Here is a 17,655-nt window from a genome sequence, read left to right on the forward strand (position 1 = left end):
GGTTTTTACACGCAATTACACTCTGATATTCAGAGCCACATCAAAATTGGGCCACTTAATGAATAAAATGTATTACCTCTCCTCCAGGTATTGCGACCAGCTGAAGCTATCCGAGAACACGCATATCCTGCAGCCTTACCTTCCCAGCATCCTGGAAGGGCTGGTCCAGCTAGCAACGCAGTTCAACTCCGAGGTACTGGCGCTGGTCATGGAGACGCTGTGCATTGTGTGCACCTTTGACCCGGCCTTCACCACCAGCGCAGAGAACAAAATCTGCCCCCTCACCATCGCCGTATTCCTCAAGTACAGCAATGGTGAGCCTCCTCACACATGGTACCTCACATGGTTAAAGACATTAAGTGGAAAACAGAATGACTGCTACACGTGTACACAGTATTTCATTTTGCTGTTCTCAGACCCGGTGGTGGCGTCGCTGGCTCAGGGCATCTTCAAGGAACTGTCTCAGATCGAAGGCTGTCAGGGACCCATGCAGATACGCCTCATCCCCACGTTGGTCAGCATCATGCAGGCCCCTGCCGACAAAATCCCGACTGGACTCTGTGCTGTAAGTTTGCAAGACGTGCAATGATACTAATATTTTAAAGTGTTCTTTTGATTGAAACTTTAGGCAAGTCAAATGTATTTATATGGCACATTTTTTACACAAGGTAACCAAATGTGCTCTTTCACACAATCAAAAGCACAACACCTAAAATCATTTACAAACAAAACAGCTGAAAACATTCGAATCCAAAGCAAAGTGAGCAAAAGTTGCTGCTCAAAATCTCACTCATGGAAAAATGTTTTTTTCTATATGTTTCAAACGCTTCTTTGACTTATATTGTGGTGTACGTTACAGACGGCTATTGACACCTTGACCACGGTCGTGCGCAACACAAAACCGCCTCTTTCCGAGATGCTGGTGTGTCAGGCATTCCCCGTAATGGCACAGTGCACTTTACGCACCGACGACAACACTGTCATGCAGGTAAACAAAGCAAGATTTCCAGCTGCCAATTTATTGGACCTGTGCGAGCAAAATGGCTTCTTTGTTTCTGCAGAACGGAGGCGAGTGTTTGCGGGCGTACGTCTCGGTCGCCTTGGAGCAAATAGCGCAGTGGCGTGACGACCAGGGCAACAGCGGCGTGTGGTACGTCATGCAGGTGGTCAACCTGCTGCTGGACCCCAGGACTTCGGAGTTTACGGCCATATTCGTCGGAAGGCTGGTCTCCACGCTCATCTCCCGGGCCGGCACACAGCTCGGCGAGCAGCTGGACCAGATTCTGCGAGCCATCCTCAGCAAGATGCAGCAAGCGGAGACTCTGAGTGTCATGCAGGTAAGCGAAGGAACATTTTTTTGAAGTGTAATGCAGAATTTTAAGCCCCCCCTCCAAAAAAAAGAATGGCCTTGATGAACGTTTTCTCCTCGGTCTTTCTGTGGCTCTCTCTGCAGTCTCTTATTATGGTGTTTGCCCACCTGGTTCACTCCCAACTGGAGCCCCTATTGGACTTCCTCTGCAGCTTGCCCGGCCCCACGGGAAAACCCGCTCTGGAGTTTGTCATGACCGAGTGGATGAGCAGGCAGCACCTCTTCTATGGACAGTACGAGGGGAAAGTCAGGTCAGGACTACTTTCACGCTACACTGTGCAACCTTCAGAGACAGTTGGCCCAAAACCTGGCAGCTCAACTTCCAGTTTTGGAAAGATAATGCCCAATAAATCAAACCAAAACTTCAACTTCAAAGCAGAAGGATCAGCAAATCTAACTTTCTCTTTTTCTTCCGGAACAAGGACTGTGCCCGCCGCCAGCGATATTTATGTTGGTTATGTTGTGTTTTCTGCAGCACGGTGGCTCTTTGTAAACTTCTGCAGTACAGCCTCAACTCAGACGACAAACGTCTCCAGGACATCATGGTGAAGGGCGAAGAGATCTACAACCCCGCAGAAGGCATCCGCACTCGCTCCAAGACGGCTAAAAGTAAGACACCATACAATGCAAAAAGCTTGGCTTTGAAGCGAGACTTGTTCTTGATGAATTGCTTTGAATGCTCCCTGGCAGACCCGGAGCGCTGGACCAACATTCCTTTGCTGGTGAAAATCTTTAAACTGATCATCAATGAGCTGTCGACCGTCGTGGAGGCTAACGCTAGCCGTGCCAACCCAGCTGACTGGACCCAAGGTAACCAGCGAGACTCTGGATTGTTGTCGCCGATGTTGGTTCAATCCAGCCTATGTCACCATTTTGTGTTTGGTCTTAGACTCCAACAGCATGTGTGAGGAGGAGGAGGATGGAGATGAGGAGGAGGAGGAGGAGGATGAAGAAGGGCTGGCAGGGCAGCTGATATCAGACCTCATTTCCTCCAACAAATATGGTATACACAACACATACATTGTCCTGGGTATTATTTCCTTGATGACTGTGTCTTGTACATGCACCATTCTCTCTTTCAGATGATGACTATTATGACGATGAGGACGACGACGATCCCGATGCCTTAAATGATCCCTTAGATCAGATTGACCTGCAGGTACATCCAAAAGCATTAAAGCTTGTGTTTGGTCCCACTTTTGATTGCTCATTAAAGACTGGAGTTTCTGCCTATCTCCAAAAGTCAGCTGGCCTGCAACGTTTATATGTTTAAAAAAAAAAAATGTTTGAGTCACAGTGACCTTTGTTTCAAAAATGAGGTTTTGACACAATCAAAATAAGAATGATGTTATAAACACCATGTTGGTTTACAGCTGTGATTATTGTACATTACGCTACTCAGACGGACAACAATCCACCAGTTAGTGTCCAGTATTTTGCAACCATGAACACTAGCATAGCAACTGTTACTATGACATACATAATGAAATTTTTGAATACTTAATACGCTTCCTGTTTTTCCGCCTAGGCATACCTGACCGACTTCCTGACCCAGTTTGCTCATCAGCCGTGCTACAGCATGTTCTCAGGCCACCTCAACAACAATGAGAGACAAACACTGCAGTCTATAGGTCTCTAGCCCCTGCTGATTTCTTCCCTGCTACCTTTCCTGCTTTCCTCTTCCCTGTCGTCTCATCATTGACGCTCACAGCGTCAATCGCCCTGGGAAAAAGAATGACGATCATGCTGACGGCAGAGTGAAAAGATGGAAGCTCACTTCCCTCTGACGGCCTGGTTCTACACACTTGTAAAAAGGACTTTGTCTCTGACACGCAAGAGACTGAACGTGAGGCTCAAATGGGAGGTCAAAGCTTCCACGATGGGCCAGGTGAACTGTGACAGATGAACTGCTTGCCAAGTTCTGTGTATAATGCTTTCTGTTTTTATTTGTGAGAAATACAGACAGAATCACCTCCACCCAACAAAAGAGGAAACATATCTTCCTGTTCTTTATGATTGGAGGCCTTATTCTCCCAGGAAATAGTGACTTTCTTATCATGCAATGTAAAGCTCTTAGTGCACTCATGTCTCTGCATTACTGTGGCTTTTTTGTCACTGTTTCCATGGTGATTACCAGACTTTTTGTTTCCTTGTGGCCACACAAATGCGGGTATTAAAAAAATATTTCTAAATAAAAGTCTGAAAGGTTTTTTCCAGGTTTATATTTCACTTTCAAAGGCTATAAATATGCATGTTTATTTTGACACTGTTGCGTAACAGTAAGGTCAAAGGAAAGCAGCTGATGACAAACTGTTTTATTGGTTGTTTGATCTGGTTGGTAAACGTGGAACAAATATTGTAATTTTGGTCGTAAATCCCACTGTTTGAGAATGTAAATCTCTTAAATCCTCACTCAACATAATTATATGTCCCACATCTAGATTCTAGACTGCCTTGCGCTCACTGCCCATTCGCATTCGACAAACATTTGTATTTATTGACGTTTTACAGTAAAGCACCAATTAAAATGTCCACAATATTTTCAGAAAATAATAAAATACAGAAATTTTGATATCAGTGTTTTGTCACTATATTAAACCATCTCGCATTCTGGATTGAAAACCCCGTTGTATTATGAATGTCGGGAATTCCGACATTTTCTGCGGAGCACTTGAACGCACCGTCAGCATCCGAGAAGGGTCGAACGACGTCACAGTCGGCTTGTGTGTCATTTTGGACGGATAAACCACGAGTCGTGCCGACGCGTGTTGTCTTTCCTTCCAAGCTCAGGTCATATGTGACAACCGTGAAGTCAAGTCGTTTTTGTATCGCCTCGCTCCAGAAGAAGGGACGGCAATGGGGTTTCACGCGGGAACAAGCTCATCAGTGGCGACGTCGACTACAGCGACCGTGTTATTAGCGATACTAGCCGTCGTCTTCTTCTCTTCTCCGGGTAAGATTTTGAAGATAATCCCTTGTCGTTTAGGCCACGCCGCGGCCAATGATTGATAACAAAAGTTACCCGTTCCGTTATTTCGGGTGTACATATGCGCGTAGACAGTGTTATCTGAGTTGCGTGTGTGTATATGCATATATCCACGCGTGCAAACATTTTTTTCCCAAAGCAATTATCGCGTTTTTGGGCTTTAAAACAGTGTTTGGTTAAGTAACATAAAATCACAGAATTCAACATCCGGGTACTTATAGCATCACTGACGCAAATAAATGGTCGCCATATTGAGATTGGTACAAACTGATCAAATTGCAAGTTCATCCGGCGTTTTTGTATTTTGTGTACTAATGATGTAAGGTAGCACATAAGCTCTTCATTAGCATGTCGTTACATATTTGTGTCCATTTCAAAATGCATTGAGTCATGAATCAGCAAGTTTTTCTGTTTACCTTATTCCTACGCCCCATGATCATTTGAGTGAAATGTGGAAGGAACTAGGTACAGCAAAACCAGCGTTTTGTTTCTATAGAAACGGTTGCTGTGACTACACTTTCTCTGACAGTTACAGACAATGTGGGGACGCCAGTTCTTGCTGCTTTTAAGAGAAAACATTTCAATCTCAACATCCTGTTCTTAGTTTGGCATAGAGCAGTTTTGCGCCATCATAATCAACCAAATACCTCTCCTATAACATTGCATTTGCATCTTTGTCTGTAGTGGGAGCCAATGAAGACTGCCTGTGGTACGTGGACAAGAATGGCACGTGGCACAACGGCTTCGACTGCCCTCTCATTACTTTCTGCTGCGGGAACTGTCAGCGGCGCTACTGTTGCCTCGACGCCTTCAAGATGATCACAGAACGCGAACAGAAGCGCTGCATGCTCTTCCAGTTCAGGTCGGCGCGGCATTTTGTTTAATGAACTGCCAGAGTTGAACTGTGATCCTTCGTCTCCTTTTGTAAACATAAACATCGGATATTACGCACATGTACTTTTTAACGCAAGTGACAACCATATGGTAGCTACTACAAATATGCAGGGTGCTTACTGTGTTGTTCCACGTGTGTCGTTTGGCTCTTTTCAGTCCAACGACATTAGCTGGCATCGCCTCGTCCATCCTGCTCTTCGTGGTCATCATCGCCACCATGGTGTGCTGCTTCATGTGTTCCTGCTGTTATCTCTACCAGAGAAGGCAACAGCGGGGCAGGACTCCTTATGAGCGTAAGATTTTCTATTTTAAACGAATCCACCTAAAAGCAGTAGACTTCCCTCATGCCACAATGCGAACATCTTTGGCCCCCCAGCCCAGCACATCCCGATGGCCAGCTACCCCGTTGAGCCTCTCTACGACGCCTACGGGAAACCACTCGGGCCGTCTGATTATCCGCATGCGGGCTATCCCATGGCGCCTCAGTACCCAGGCATGCCTCCACAGTATCCCATGATGCAGCCCGGACAATATCCCCATCCCAATATGGATCCTGCTTACAGCCAAGGTAATCATTGACACCTCGTAGTATGGCACCTCACATAACTTCAAATGGATGCTTCTGACCTGATTGTAAATGTTTTCTTTCTTTTTCAGCCCCTCCACCGTACTCTCCTCCACAATATCCTGGTCACTGATCAGCTAAAAACACTGGCAAACTCGCACTTGCACGCACTCATTCATGAAATGTGGTCAGTAGCAGCAATGGGGGAGAAAAGACTGTTTTAAAAGAGTGACAGGCGGCAGCATTTCTCACACACCTCAACAAACAAATACTTCAGTGTGTTCATCCAGCATAAAAATTATACTTATATAATAGTTTACTTAAAATCTAACAACATTCTTTTCACTTGTGTTCTCCTCCATTTGGCAAGTGTGCGAGCATGTTAGCACAGTGTGGTCAGCCATTTAAAAGATTCGTTCTTTGGCGAAAGCCACCGTAAATCCCAATGGAAAGGATTCATTCTACAACACTATTGGGTTCAGAGGTATGTACATTTTGTCATCCCATCATGTTTTATTTTTCATTTCTCCTTTCCCCAAATACACTTGCTTCAAGTAGTCTTAATATGGCATGAGGTAACACACTGTGACTGATCCACAAGTATGATTGTTTATGTTTTTTTTTCCTATTGGTTTTTACTATGAGCAAAACTTGCAATTTCCGTGCAAGCGGTGCATGTTTGATTCTAGAATAATGGCTATGTGTATTTAGTACAAAGCAAAGTTTTAAGTGCCATGCTAAAAAAAGAACAAGTCGGAAAATATATATATTTTATATGAGAATTAAGCTAATATTACCAGATACAGGTTGTACATGAGCAAGACAACTGTTGGGGGAAGTTGTCATTTTAAGTGAAGAAAGCCAGTGAGGGATGAAGTCACAAACGTTCTGAGGTTTATTTATTTTTGTTGTAAAATTGTGGTCCTCAAAATAATCTCAAATAAGATGCATTATGAGAATTCCGTTAATATGAAAAGAAAAATCTGGTAAAGTTACTGGGGGGGAAAATGTACTTTTGTACTATGAGAAAGATTGTCATTGAACTGGAAATAGTAATATTATATATGTAATATTATATATATGTATATTGAATAGTTAATTCTATTACGGGTTTTACTATGACCAGAAACATGGTCATTCACTTGAAGGAAATATGCATTGGAATAGTACAAGGTCATTTTAGAAACGTCATATAAACAATGTTGGAATGTTATGAGAGAAGTCACAATTTCCCTTGAAATCATTTTAGGTGGCGAGCGAAAAGTGTTTTCAACACAAATTGTACAATTACACCAAAAACTCAGTTCAACAAAAAGTAGAAATATTACCGTGAACAAAATGTTAGGTTGTAAAATCTACAAGAGTAGCACAAGAACGTTTTTAATTTTACAAGGAACTACATAGAAGTTCCAGACAAGTTTTAATTTTATATGTCCACACATGATGCAAAAAGTTCATGTGTGGACTACTAGATTTAGTTCAAAACTATTCCAGAAAATGTTACGACTAATTTCAGTTTGGAGTTGTAGTTTTTTACTCAGTCATTTCCCCCAAAAAACTTTTAAGTTGTCATTTGTCGTGAACGATAATATCAGAAGTTGTGATGTCACAAGAATATCACAAGAACAAGTCTTAACATTTACGAGGAAAAACGAGAATAAATTCAGGGTTTTCCCTCTGTGGAATAAAAAGTACTGGTTTTTCAAAACCAAAGTAACAAAATGTGAAATTGTGACCTTTAAACTGCTGTAGTGTTTTCTTTCCAGTGTGGCGCTGCTATGACGATACATACGGAATACCTAATAAATTTTGAGTTCTCTCGCTAAGCTAGCATTCCTATTAGCTGCACTTTGTACCAACGTCGGCATGTTCTCCACTTTGTTGCTTTTCTCCTTTTCCAAAACGAAGTAGAACTACATTTACGTTGATGTGTTAGCGTGATGTCCATGTTGAATATTTCTTGTTCAAATTATTATTAGTTCTGGTGAAACATCAGGTCAGGGGAGTTTTTGGTCGGTAATGCTGCTTTGAAATTTTGAACTGGATACCCAACATCCCGCCTCACTCTCGCCATGAAACTAAAGCTGGATTTACGCTGCAAGGCTCAAAGTGACAAGTGTTGCAAAAGGGGGAAAAAATAGGAAGTGATATTTTCAGACTGGAAGTTTTGTAATCCCATTCCTCATCTGCCTTTTGGTCTTTTAACAAGATTATTTTTCAAAATAATATCCTGTCATTACTCTTAGCTTTCCAATATAATAAAAGTGATGTCTAGTTGGCTATTGGATCAATTATCTAAAAAGTTTGACCCCCCCCTTCGTTTGTTAGACAAACTGCTTTTTCCTCTCCTATTCATGTCTCCACTCATGCGATTGAGCTTTGTTTGTATTTAAGGCGGTGAGAGAAAACCGTGTTGTGTCGGAAGTTAATGAGCCATCGTAAAGCACACTGGAAATGTTTGAACGCTTTCCTCTTTGGAATTCCTCTGTTTTTTGTTGTTTTTTTCCTTCTTCCTCTTGATCCCGTGTGTCTAATTAAACTTAACTATGAGTTTGAAAACAACTAAAATTTAATGTTTTGTAATTGTAATGTATAATATGAGTGAAGAGATTTTATTTCTAATGACATAAAATTTAACTTTGGAATGTATGTTTTCCGTGTCTTGTTTTATTCGGATTATAAAGAACCTGTGAATTGTGTTTATTGGCACCTCTAAGTGGTCATACTTTGACCATTGTCCACCTTTTACTCGAATGAACATAAATATTGATTCTGACCATTACGTATTGTATGTTTTAAAATATATTTGCATTTATGAAGTGTTATTCACCACTATTAGGAGAAAATGTGTCAATGAGACCAAGCACTGTTCAAATGAAGCATAAAATATGGTATGAACAATTTGCCTCTTTAAATTCCATTTTATTTTTTAAAAAACACATTACACATTTTTTATTGGTCTTATTTAAGACGCTCGAATGGGTAAATATTTCAGTTCATTTCAAAGGCACAAGACAATTTGAGATATAAATGTTGTGAGATACGAGCTGGTCGTGCAACAAATTAAACTTGTGTTTATAGCTGTTGCTCATTCCCAAATGTTATTGATCACCCCTCCAAAAAAAAAAAGGAAACCAGTAATGAACAAAAATAGCAGTGGTGTAATAACAGTAATTGTGTGTACACTCTCATCTGGCACCTCAATAAACTGCAGCCCTTCCCATTCCCTTTAAAGGAGCGTGCCGTCCTCTAAACATGGACATGCACTTTCCCAGGATTCCAAGGAATGTCCCAGCCTCTCAGCAGCTTTCTGTCACTGGCCGCCCTCTCTGCAAGCATGTGAGTCAGACCGAGATCCACGCCACGCTCTTTCTGGGACCTATGGAAATATTTTGCCACAAAGTTGCTTGATATCTTGACCCAGATTTTTTTATTTTTTTATTTTAAATTTCAAACGCAATCTAAGTATGTCCAGACGGAAGGTGAGAGGCCTGACCCGGATGGGGCGACAGGTGAGCGAGGACCCGGACCTGGACACCTTGCTGTCAACGCTCTCCCCGGAAGAGATGAAGGAGCTGGAGAAGGACATGATGAAGGTGCCTGACATTAACCCGGATGACGGCGAGGTGACCCTTCAACCCGGGCCCGCCACAGGCAAGAACAACCACCAGGACGCCAAAAGTTGCCGCAACGAGTACACACTCCAGGTAAAGTCTTGCATGGGAAATGTGGCAGCACGGTGTGTTAGTGGTTGGCCTGTCTGCCTCACATTTCAGGTCATGGGTTTGAGTCTCAGCTCCAGTCTTTGAAAACCTGACTAGAGCTGACTTCCAGTTGAAGTCATACCCCACTTCTCTCTCTAGCTCATCTACAAAGTTTTTTTTCTATGTGCCCTGTGACTGGAGGTGGATTCTACTTCTCTGGTTAAAAGTCAGGCGGCATCAGTGGTTAGTTGTCAATATGTGACCTGTAGTTTTGGCTGGCAGCCAAAGCAGGGTGGATCCCACTTCACTTGCCAAAAGTCATCTGGGAGATGCTCCAGCTACCTCATGACCCTAACAGACCATATAGAAAATGGGACGATGAATGTAACATTGAGATCAAATGAGCTTGTTTGTGAGAGCGGATTGAAGCAAGAGGCCAGCTGGATCCATCAGCTCCTCATTGGGGCTGCCAAAAATATTGTTTATCCCACCGAGGCCTGATTACATTTGACATTCAACTCCTCGCAAGCAAGAACCTCCTTTTGAGAGATGATATTTCTTTAAATGTCATTTTGTTTGATTTGATTCGAAGCGATCCGCTGTCAAGGAGTTTTTATGTACTCCGTTGGGTGTACGGCTGCTTAATCCCTGGCCCTGGTGGGATTCCTCGGTTGATCGCTCCTACTCTCACTGCCTTTTAAGGATGCATCCTCTAGCCTGGCTCGCCACAGGGATCGCAAATTAAACACTTGGCAAACCTGAGCCATAAAAAAAAAAAAAGAGAGGAAGATGGCCGCTATAAACACACATGCTGTGTTACAGACGAATGGCGAGCCGGATGGTCGTAAAGGGACGCGGTGGTTTAGTTCGCTCCAAGTGAGGTATATAAATACAGATCGTCGGGACAGACATTTAAGCATCTTTTCACTTCTGCAATCAAAGACCTAATTATTGTAGACCTAATTCAAGATCTAATTATTGGATTATCCTCAGGAGAATGCAAGTTGAAAATTGCAAAGACTGCAATTTTGGGACAATCAATCAAAATCTCACCACGAAGAATATTTGGTTCTTCAAATGAGAAATAATATCCTGATTTTAATAATTTTTTGTTACACCCCAAGTTAAAAAGCTAAACATGGATCCTTGTCTACAGTAGGCTAGGCGTTACATTTTGCTGTTTGGTTCAGCTGTGGATGCTAACACTGATATTTGTCTCCTCTCACAGGCTGAACCCAAGAAGGAAAGCCGGAAGCAGGATTACCAGAGGAAGACAAGCCAGGAGGGCAACGATGCCACCGGAGTTCAACGACGAAGAGAAAACGAGGTCAAACCCGGTGACGACAAAGCTCCAGAATCATCGAAAGAGGAGCAAAGTCAGCTCTCCGGGGACCTGAAGGACAGTCGCAAGGAGAAATCGACATGTGAAGACAGCAGGATGACAGACAGAAGAGAGAGCCGAGAGAGCAAAACAAGGGACGTGATCTCCAAGCTGCAGGAGAAGAAGAAAGAAGAGACCCGTAGGGACGACTGCAGGAGGAGGGAAGACACCAAGACCAAGGACATCATCTCCAGACTACGGGAGAAAAGCGAGAAGGAAAGCGGCAGAGAGCGGGTGCGGCGATCCGACAGCTTCAGGACGCAGGGCCTGGTTTCCAAAATGCTGGAGAAGCAAAACAAATCCCAGGAGAACCCGACTCCCGAGGAGAAGAAGCACCAGGATGAGGAGAAGGACAAGAAGGCGGCTTGTCGAGTGCAACGACAAGCATCTGAGAAGGAGGAGGGAACGAGAAAAGGCGAAGAACTTCTCAACCACAGCGACTCTTTGGAGAAGAAAGCAGAAGAGGAGAAAGTGGACAACCAGGAAAAACCCGCTAATTGCGTAGCCCCGACCGCCAAAACGAAGGAGGAAGACGCCGCCGACGAAGACGCTAGCATGTTCGACGAGCTCCTGGAGCAGGTCCGGAGTGACGACCCGTCCTTGGTGGAGCTGAACGTCAACAACTCGGAGGTGATCAAGACCAAGACGCTCATCGAGCTGGCCGAGGCGCTGCGCCGCAACACCCACGTCAGGAAGGTGGCGCTGGCCAACTGCCGCGCCGACGACCACGTGGCGTACGCCGTCGCCGACACGCTACGCCACAATGCCACCGTCACCAGCATCAATCTGGACTCCAACCATCTCACCGGCAAGGGCATCCTGGCCCTCATCCAGGCGCTGCGCTACAACGCCACCCTCACCGAGCTGCGCTTCCAGAACCAGCGGCACATCTGCGGAGGCAAGACGGAGATGGAGATGATCAAGGTGCTGAAGGAGAACACCACCCTGCTTAAACTGGGCTACCACTTTGAGCTGGCGGGCCCCAGGATGACCACCACCAATATCCTGAGTCGGAACATGGACCGCCAGCGTCAGAGGCGCTTGCAAGAGCAGAAGCAGGCCCAGGCCGGTAACGGAACCGACAAGAAGGATACTCTGGAGGTACCCAAGCTGGGTGCTGGAGGCTCCCCGAGGTGCGTAACGAAATATTAGGAAAACTGTCATGTTGCTGTAATGACTGAGTTTAAGAAATGATTTCTCTCTTACAGGAATTCCACCACATTCAACTCTCCAAAGGCATCCCCCAAACCATCACCGATGCCCTCACCGATCCCTTCACCCAAGCTGACCCCCAAGAGGGGAGCCGGGGTTGCTCCGCCCCCACCGCCCCCACCTATGGGAGGGCCCCCGCCTCCTCCCCCTCTCATGCTAGAAGTGGACTCTTTAAGGAACTCTTTGACGCCGGTATCGCGGAGGAGCGTGGACGGGAAGGGTCGTGCCGGGGCAAAGAACTCCAGGGACCAGCTGCTTGCCTCCATCAGGGGGAGCAACATCGAACAACTCAAGAAGGTACGACCGCTATTAAGTCATGCAAATTAAGGTTGAAAAAGCATTTCTTGGATTTTTTATGTGTGGGGTAGTTTGGGAATTTGTTTGCGTCTGTCAATTTCTGTATTTGAATAACAACAACGTGCCGAGGCCATTCATCGATTTTTGGTTCCTCACCCGACAGGTGCCCATACCCAAGTGGCTGCAGTGAGTTTTCCCATCTGGAATTTAAGAATACGGTTGAACAGACATCTCGCCGCAAGGTGACAAACCCTCCCTCGGGCGGAGGGGAGGGTCCATCTTGCGAGTATGACAGTCTTGACTACGAGGCCGCCGTATTCCGTCAGACGGAATACTGGACCAAAAGGACCCTTGTGGAGAACAGGGCCCACGACGGTGTCTGCAAGTCGTCCATTTTGCCGTCATATCGCTCTTTGCTGGTTGTTTGTTATTTGCACTAATGAAGGATTTAAAACAACATAGAAACAACAAAGAATGTTTAGCATTTACAATTGATGGCCTGATGGTTTTCAAGGAAAGATAAAATACACCACAGAAAAAGAACATCTTGGATTATGCGTCTCATGTCAATAAATCTCAGGCAAAGTTGATTTGGAAAAGTGCCACGATGGAGTTTTAGTTTGGCAATCATTACATGGCAGTGATTAGAAAGTACAAATTTAGAAGTGTTGTACAGAATGGTTCCAGCTAACGTGATTGATAATCGTATGTAACGTTAATGCAATACAGCTACAATATGTGTTTTTAAGGATGATATCGTAAATTGATAACTTTTGAGTGAATGTCTTTTCTTCAAGGATTGCGTGGCACTTCCTCTTCGTGTAATTTTTTTTTCATTTTGCAATGACACGCGCCATTCTTACAAAGCCTGTACATCTTCAATAAAATGCTTTGCTAAGTTTCTGTTGACTCACAAAAGCAATTCATTATAAAATATGAACATGTTTCAGAATGTCAATAAAACATTTTTTATTGCATCGGGAAAATGGAGATATGTGCTTTCCATTGCAACAAATTAATTCTATTAGCATTTTGGCTCAGTGACTGAATCTCTGACTTTGTCTGCACTTTTTGAGGAAATTGCACAAAATATGCATACCTTTGCTATACATCATTCATCTTTACTTCACCGCCACCAAGCCAGAAGGGCTCTGAGGTTTCACATCTAGTATTATTACGTCCATGTGTTTGCAAAGTTTGTTTGTTGAAGGGAACAGGGTGGAAGCTGTCTAGTGGGGAGACAAGAAGAACAGCAGCAGAAGGCCAGTTTACATCTCAGCAAATGTCTATATTTGGTCATTTCTTCTATGGAGGCTGACGCTGTAATTCATTCCTTTGTGGTTTCTAATAGCAGGCTGCTGTCCAGCTCTCTTTCGACTTCTCTGTCGTGTGTGTTCTGTGTGCTGCTGCACTGACCGGCAGCAATGATAGATTGCAAAGGAATGAAAACATGAGGGTTTTATTTTAACATGGAGTCTGTGTGCTGTGACTTAGTATGCAGTCAAAATATGCGCACACAAAAATGTGTGTTGTTAATTCTTGTTATTTTATATCAAATACTTGAGTTGAGGTTGGAAAATACATTATTACACTTTTTTTAAAAATCATATTGGCTGAATAGTAAAAATAAAAAGTAACATACTATATTAAAAAAATGACATCCAACTACGGTGGTAATAATAATAATAATAATAATAATAATAATTTTGTCATTGGATCCGTTTTCCATCGTGACTTTATGGCGATTGTTTTTTCCCCCACCATTGTTTGTGCACCTGAATGCGCCTGTGAACGCCTCGCGTTGCGTCATTACGTCACTCTGTCGTCACCCTCGGGCTACGGCACGGTACGGCAGAACAAAATGGAGGAGTATGCTAGAGAGCCGTGGTAAGTCTTTTGGGTGAAAATAATTAATTGAATGGTTTTTTTTCCCCCAGCGCCCGATAACACATCATGTCACTCGAACGAGGATGTGGGATATCTATATAGTTTTATTGTGTCTTATTGGAAACCGGCTCGTTTACCGCCGTTTAGCACGGATGCTAAAATGACGTTATATTGCTCTAGCCACATGACATCGTGCCAAAAAGCACGTTGTAGTGACCTTGCGGATTTGCCCACCCTTCCAATATGTCATCTCGTTTTTTTCCTCTAACTTGGCTCACTGTCTTGTCTCAAACGGATTACGGGATTATAACGACTGTGGCACATTGAGTTATTAAATTGACGAGTACTTGAGTACGTGTTAGCTGTAGCTATTTGATAAGCAAACTACCATAGGCGCGAGGGAGGGGGGAGCTGATTGCGCAACGTTGAATAGATGTCAGTAATGCTTTAATACCTTTAATAGAGGTGGGGGCAAGTCACTTTTGTGCAGGTTTAAGTCATAAATTGAGACTTTCATGCACGTCCTTAGCAAGTCAAGTCGAGTCCTTACTTGTCATACAGTTTTGCTCACATTATATATTGCACATTAGCCACTTTGCTTTGCATACATACGTATTCCTTGGATATAAATGTTAATACTCTTTTCCGTGCTACTCCCTATCATAGTGTATGAGTGAATGGTCAAGTTTAAACTGTAACCAAAAAAAAAAAAAATCCCCTTTAAATTATAAATGTACCCCAAAACTAAGAACCCAAACCTCGTGGATAACATTTCAAACTCATCTTGCATCTAAAAAATTGGAGATGAAATTCTTTCTGTTTTCAGTCCCTGGAGGATTGTGGACGACTGTGGGGGTGCGTTCACCATGGGGGCCATTGGCGGTGGAATATTCCAAGCAGTAAAAGGCTTCAGGAACGCGCCTTCGGTAGGATCACACAACACTGTACACAATCTCATGACAACTTTCACAATTCATAGTTGTTGCATTCACCCCAATATTTTGAATTTTATAACTGTTGAGCATCTTCCTCATCAACATTGAGTAAAGAGGCATTAAACAAATGAACTAACGATACTCTGATAGTCAGCCGATTAATTGGTTATCAGAATTAGATACTGACAGATTTTGAATCAGCCCAAAAAAAATCTATATCAGTTGGGGCCCTACCAGTGACTCAATTGTCGACCTTGTGCTCTGCAGGGAATGAATCACAGAATGAGAGGTAGCATGACTGCCATCAAGACCAGAGCGCCACAGCTTGGAGGTAGTTTTTTTTATTTTTTTTATTATTATTATTATGCCCTTTCCATCTATAACTCCATCTCTTTGGCGTTTCAAGGTAGCTTCGCAGTGTGGGGCGGCCTCTTCTCTATGATCGACTGCGGCCTGGTGAAGGTGCGCGGGAAGGAGGACCCCTGGAACTCCATCACGAGTGGCGCCATGACGGGAGCCATTCTTGCTGCTAGAAGTCAGCACATTTTTTAAACAATTCAGCCTATGTTGGTCTCCAAACACGTGTGATCAGGCCATTAACTGAACTTCTTTGCAGACGGACCAGTGGCCATGGTGGGCTCGGCAGCTATGGGGGGCATCCTGCTAGCCTTAATAGAGGGCGCTGGGATTATGCTGTCAAGGTTTGCCTCGTCACAATTTCCCACCGGTGAGTTGACCACCATTTATTATATTTGTTTTTAACATTCATGATTCCCAAGGGTGTGTTTTCTAAACTTACTATATAACTAACATCCCTGTAATTACAACATAGACAACAAACAGGTATCTTGATTTTATCGTGCGTGTGCCCGTGTGTGTGTTTTTCAGGTCCACAATTTGCAGAGGAGCCAGCCCCCTCACCCATGCCCACTGCCCCCTTTGGAGACTACCGACAATATCAGTGAAAGTGAAAGGACTGATTGCCTCAAGCTTTTCTTAGTTTTTTTTTTTTTTTTTTTATAAATTCCTTGCTGGGGTCACAAAGTGGAAATGGAGATGACACACCTGCACACCCGTAACTATAGAGACAATTACAACCCCACCTCCACCACATGGTGAACTGAGACTGCACAGTGACATCTTCATTTCCGTACAAAATACACGTTTTGGCTTTTTCTTTCCTAGGTGCGGCGGAAACTAAAATTGGATGGATGGCATTTGATTAAAAGGGAAAAACATTTTTGCCAATTGGTTCCTTGGCCATCGAGCATAAAAGTCAGCCCACGCTCTTACTGCTTGTCATAAGACACTTTATTTACATTCGCAACTCTATTGCTCATTGCACTGAGCAGTCGGACTCGTTGCGATCCATTGTGTTGATGAATGGAAACGGGAGAAAAATTGCTTGATTTAAAAAATATGCCATTATGCTAGGCATTGACCAAAAACCATGATTGGAATGAAACATATAACATCAATAACTAATTTGTATATGTAATGTCGGACTGGTGAGCAGACAGGCCATCCAGAACTGCGTCATGAAAGTTCCATTTCCACTTCTATGGTTATCATCACTTATAGCCTTTGTGATGCTTAAGCAAAAAGTTCTTTTTGAATTTTGAGATCCATTTTCCAGGGAATGTTGGTCAAAATCACATTCATTTTTGAAGGTTCCGCTGTATTGTGATTTTTTTGTTATTTTGAAATGAATTCCTGTAGCCCAGCTAATGCAGATGAAGGCCAGGTGACCTGGTTGAGTGTGGGACGTGAAGAAAAAAATAAGAACCGTGATAATTTATAATACCTTAGTGTTCTGTGTATATATTTAAAGGCTCCCCTTGTATTTGCCTTAAATAGAACACATGCTCGAACTAGCGGGGGCCTCTTGTTGCATACAATACGACTTCTCCAGTTGGCTTCACGACCATGTATTTATTTTTACAATGTAAAGAGTCAACTGGATGTTTTATGCAGAAGTTCTTTTTGCATTCAAAATTTAGGAGATAGGAGGCATAATCACTACAACTCAATGGTTCCACTCATGCAAAGGGTTGTTACATCCTGTATTCAATCTATATGAGTGATTGTACCAAACGACAATAAACTCAAATGTGTTTTAATGTGTCTTTGTTTAGTATGGCAGGGGTGAAAGGTTTCCCGTTCCTGGCATGATGATGTGACCGAATTGACCACTAGAGGACGCTGGTACCTAAAACTTGCATGGGGTATGTTTCACGGCGAAATTGGATCCGTAAATCGGAACGATTTTCTGTTTTATCAATAACCTATAAAGCAGCAGTAAAGGAGTATCTACTCTTGCAGGATACATCCAAAACAATTAAGTAAAACCAGTGTGCACGGTGTAAATGGTAATTGAGAATGTTTCATTATTTCAAACACTGCAGTGCACTAGCAAGTAAGCAAC

General features: G+C 43.3%; 4 protein-coding genes across 5 annotated transcripts in view; all 4 read left to right on the top strand.

The window, feature by feature from the left end:
- The window catches only part of ipo9 (importin 9), an 8,198-nt gene extending 4,623 nt beyond the window's left edge, over nt 1-3,575 (top strand). For both annotated transcript variants that reach the window (XM_037251300.1, XM_037251299.1), the window contains exons 15-24: nt 88-314; nt 417-565; nt 860-988; nt 1,062-1,337; nt 1,454-1,620; nt 1,845-1,978; nt 2,060-2,179; nt 2,259-2,372; nt 2,452-2,528; nt 2,898-3,575. In XM_037251300.1, the coding sequence (XP_037107195.1) occupies nt 88-314; nt 417-565; nt 860-988; nt 1,062-1,337; nt 1,454-1,620; nt 1,845-1,978; nt 2,060-2,179; nt 2,259-2,372; nt 2,452-2,528; nt 2,898-3,008 (1,504 nt within the window). In that variant the 3' untranslated portion in view covers nt 3,009-3,575. The remainder of the gene's footprint in view (nt 1-87; nt 315-416; nt 566-859; nt 989-1,061; nt 1,338-1,453; nt 1,621-1,844; nt 1,979-2,059; nt 2,180-2,258; nt 2,373-2,451; nt 2,529-2,897) is intronic.
- The window catches only part of lmod1b (leiomodin 1b (smooth muscle)), a 23,771-nt gene extending 10,460 nt beyond the window's left edge, over nt 1-13,311 (top strand). Inside the window, exons 2-6 of the mRNA XM_037251301.1 lie at nt 7,629-9,153; nt 9,281-9,521; nt 10,747-12,032; nt 12,108-12,408; nt 12,572-13,311. Of these exons, the coding sequence (XP_037107196.1) occupies nt 9,101-9,153; nt 9,281-9,521; nt 10,747-12,032; nt 12,108-12,408; nt 12,572-12,598 (1,908 nt within the window). The 5' untranslated portion in view covers nt 7,629-9,100 and the 3' untranslated portion in view covers nt 12,599-13,311. The remainder of the gene's footprint in view (nt 1-7,628; nt 9,154-9,280; nt 9,522-10,746; nt 12,033-12,107; nt 12,409-12,571) is intronic.
- On the top strand, nt 4,037-8,463 carry shisa4 (shisa family member 4). The gene is made up of 5 exons (XM_037251314.1): nt 4,037-4,322; nt 5,040-5,217; nt 5,406-5,542; nt 5,626-5,817; nt 5,907-8,463. Exons 1-5 carry the CDS (start codon nt 4,226-4,228, stop codon nt 5,945-5,947), a joined length of 645 nt encoding a protein of 214 aa, XP_037107209.1. The 5' UTR covers nt 4,037-4,225; the 3' UTR covers nt 5,948-8,463.
- An 894-nt stretch (nt 13,312-14,205) lies between the features above and the next one.
- On the top strand, nt 14,206-17,350 carry timm17a (translocase of inner mitochondrial membrane 17 homolog A (yeast)). Its single transcript, XM_037251320.1, has 6 exons — nt 14,206-14,295; nt 15,122-15,221; nt 15,498-15,561; nt 15,637-15,765; nt 15,847-15,957; nt 16,119-17,350. Exons 1-6 carry the CDS (start codon nt 14,270-14,272, stop codon nt 16,193-16,195), a joined length of 507 nt encoding a protein of 168 aa, XP_037107215.1. The 5' UTR covers nt 14,206-14,269; the 3' UTR covers nt 16,196-17,350.
- Nucleotides 17,351-17,655: the final 305 nt, after the last annotated feature.

The sequence above is a fragment of the Syngnathus acus genome, chromosome 5 (assembly GCF_901709675.1).
Source record: "Syngnathus acus chromosome 5, fSynAcu1.2, whole genome shotgun sequence".
In the NCBI taxonomy this organism is placed as follows: Eukaryota; Metazoa; Chordata; class Actinopteri; order Syngnathiformes; family Syngnathidae; genus Syngnathus; species Syngnathus acus.

What these genes read in the sequence shown, in the direction of transcription:
- timm17a (XM_037251320.1), top strand. Translation starts at nt 14,270, where the DNA reads ATGGAGGAGTATGCTAGAGAGCCGTG. An exon ending in GAGTATGCTAGAGAGCCGTG is followed by an intron (nt 14,296 to 15,121) that starts GTAAGTCTTTTG and finishes TTCTGTTTTCAG; the next exon opens with TCCCTGGAGGATTGTGGACG. An exon ending in CTCGTCACAATTTCCCACCG is followed by an intron (nt 15,958 to 16,118) that starts GTGAGTTGACCA and finishes TGTGTTTTTCAG; the next exon opens with GTCCACAATTTGCAGAGGAG.
- shisa4 (XM_037251314.1), top strand. Translation starts at nt 4,226, where the DNA reads ATGGGGTTTCACGCGGGAACAAGCTCATCAGTGGCGACGTCGACTACA. An exon ending in TGCATGCTCTTCCAGTTCAG is followed by an intron (nt 5,218 to 5,405) that starts GTCGGCGCGGCA and finishes GGCTCTTTTCAG; the next exon opens with TCCAACGACATTAGCTGGCA. An exon ending in GGGCAGGACTCCTTATGAGC is followed by an intron (nt 5,543 to 5,625) that starts GTAAGATTTTCT and finishes TTGGCCCCCCAG; the next exon opens with CCCAGCACATCCCGATGGCC.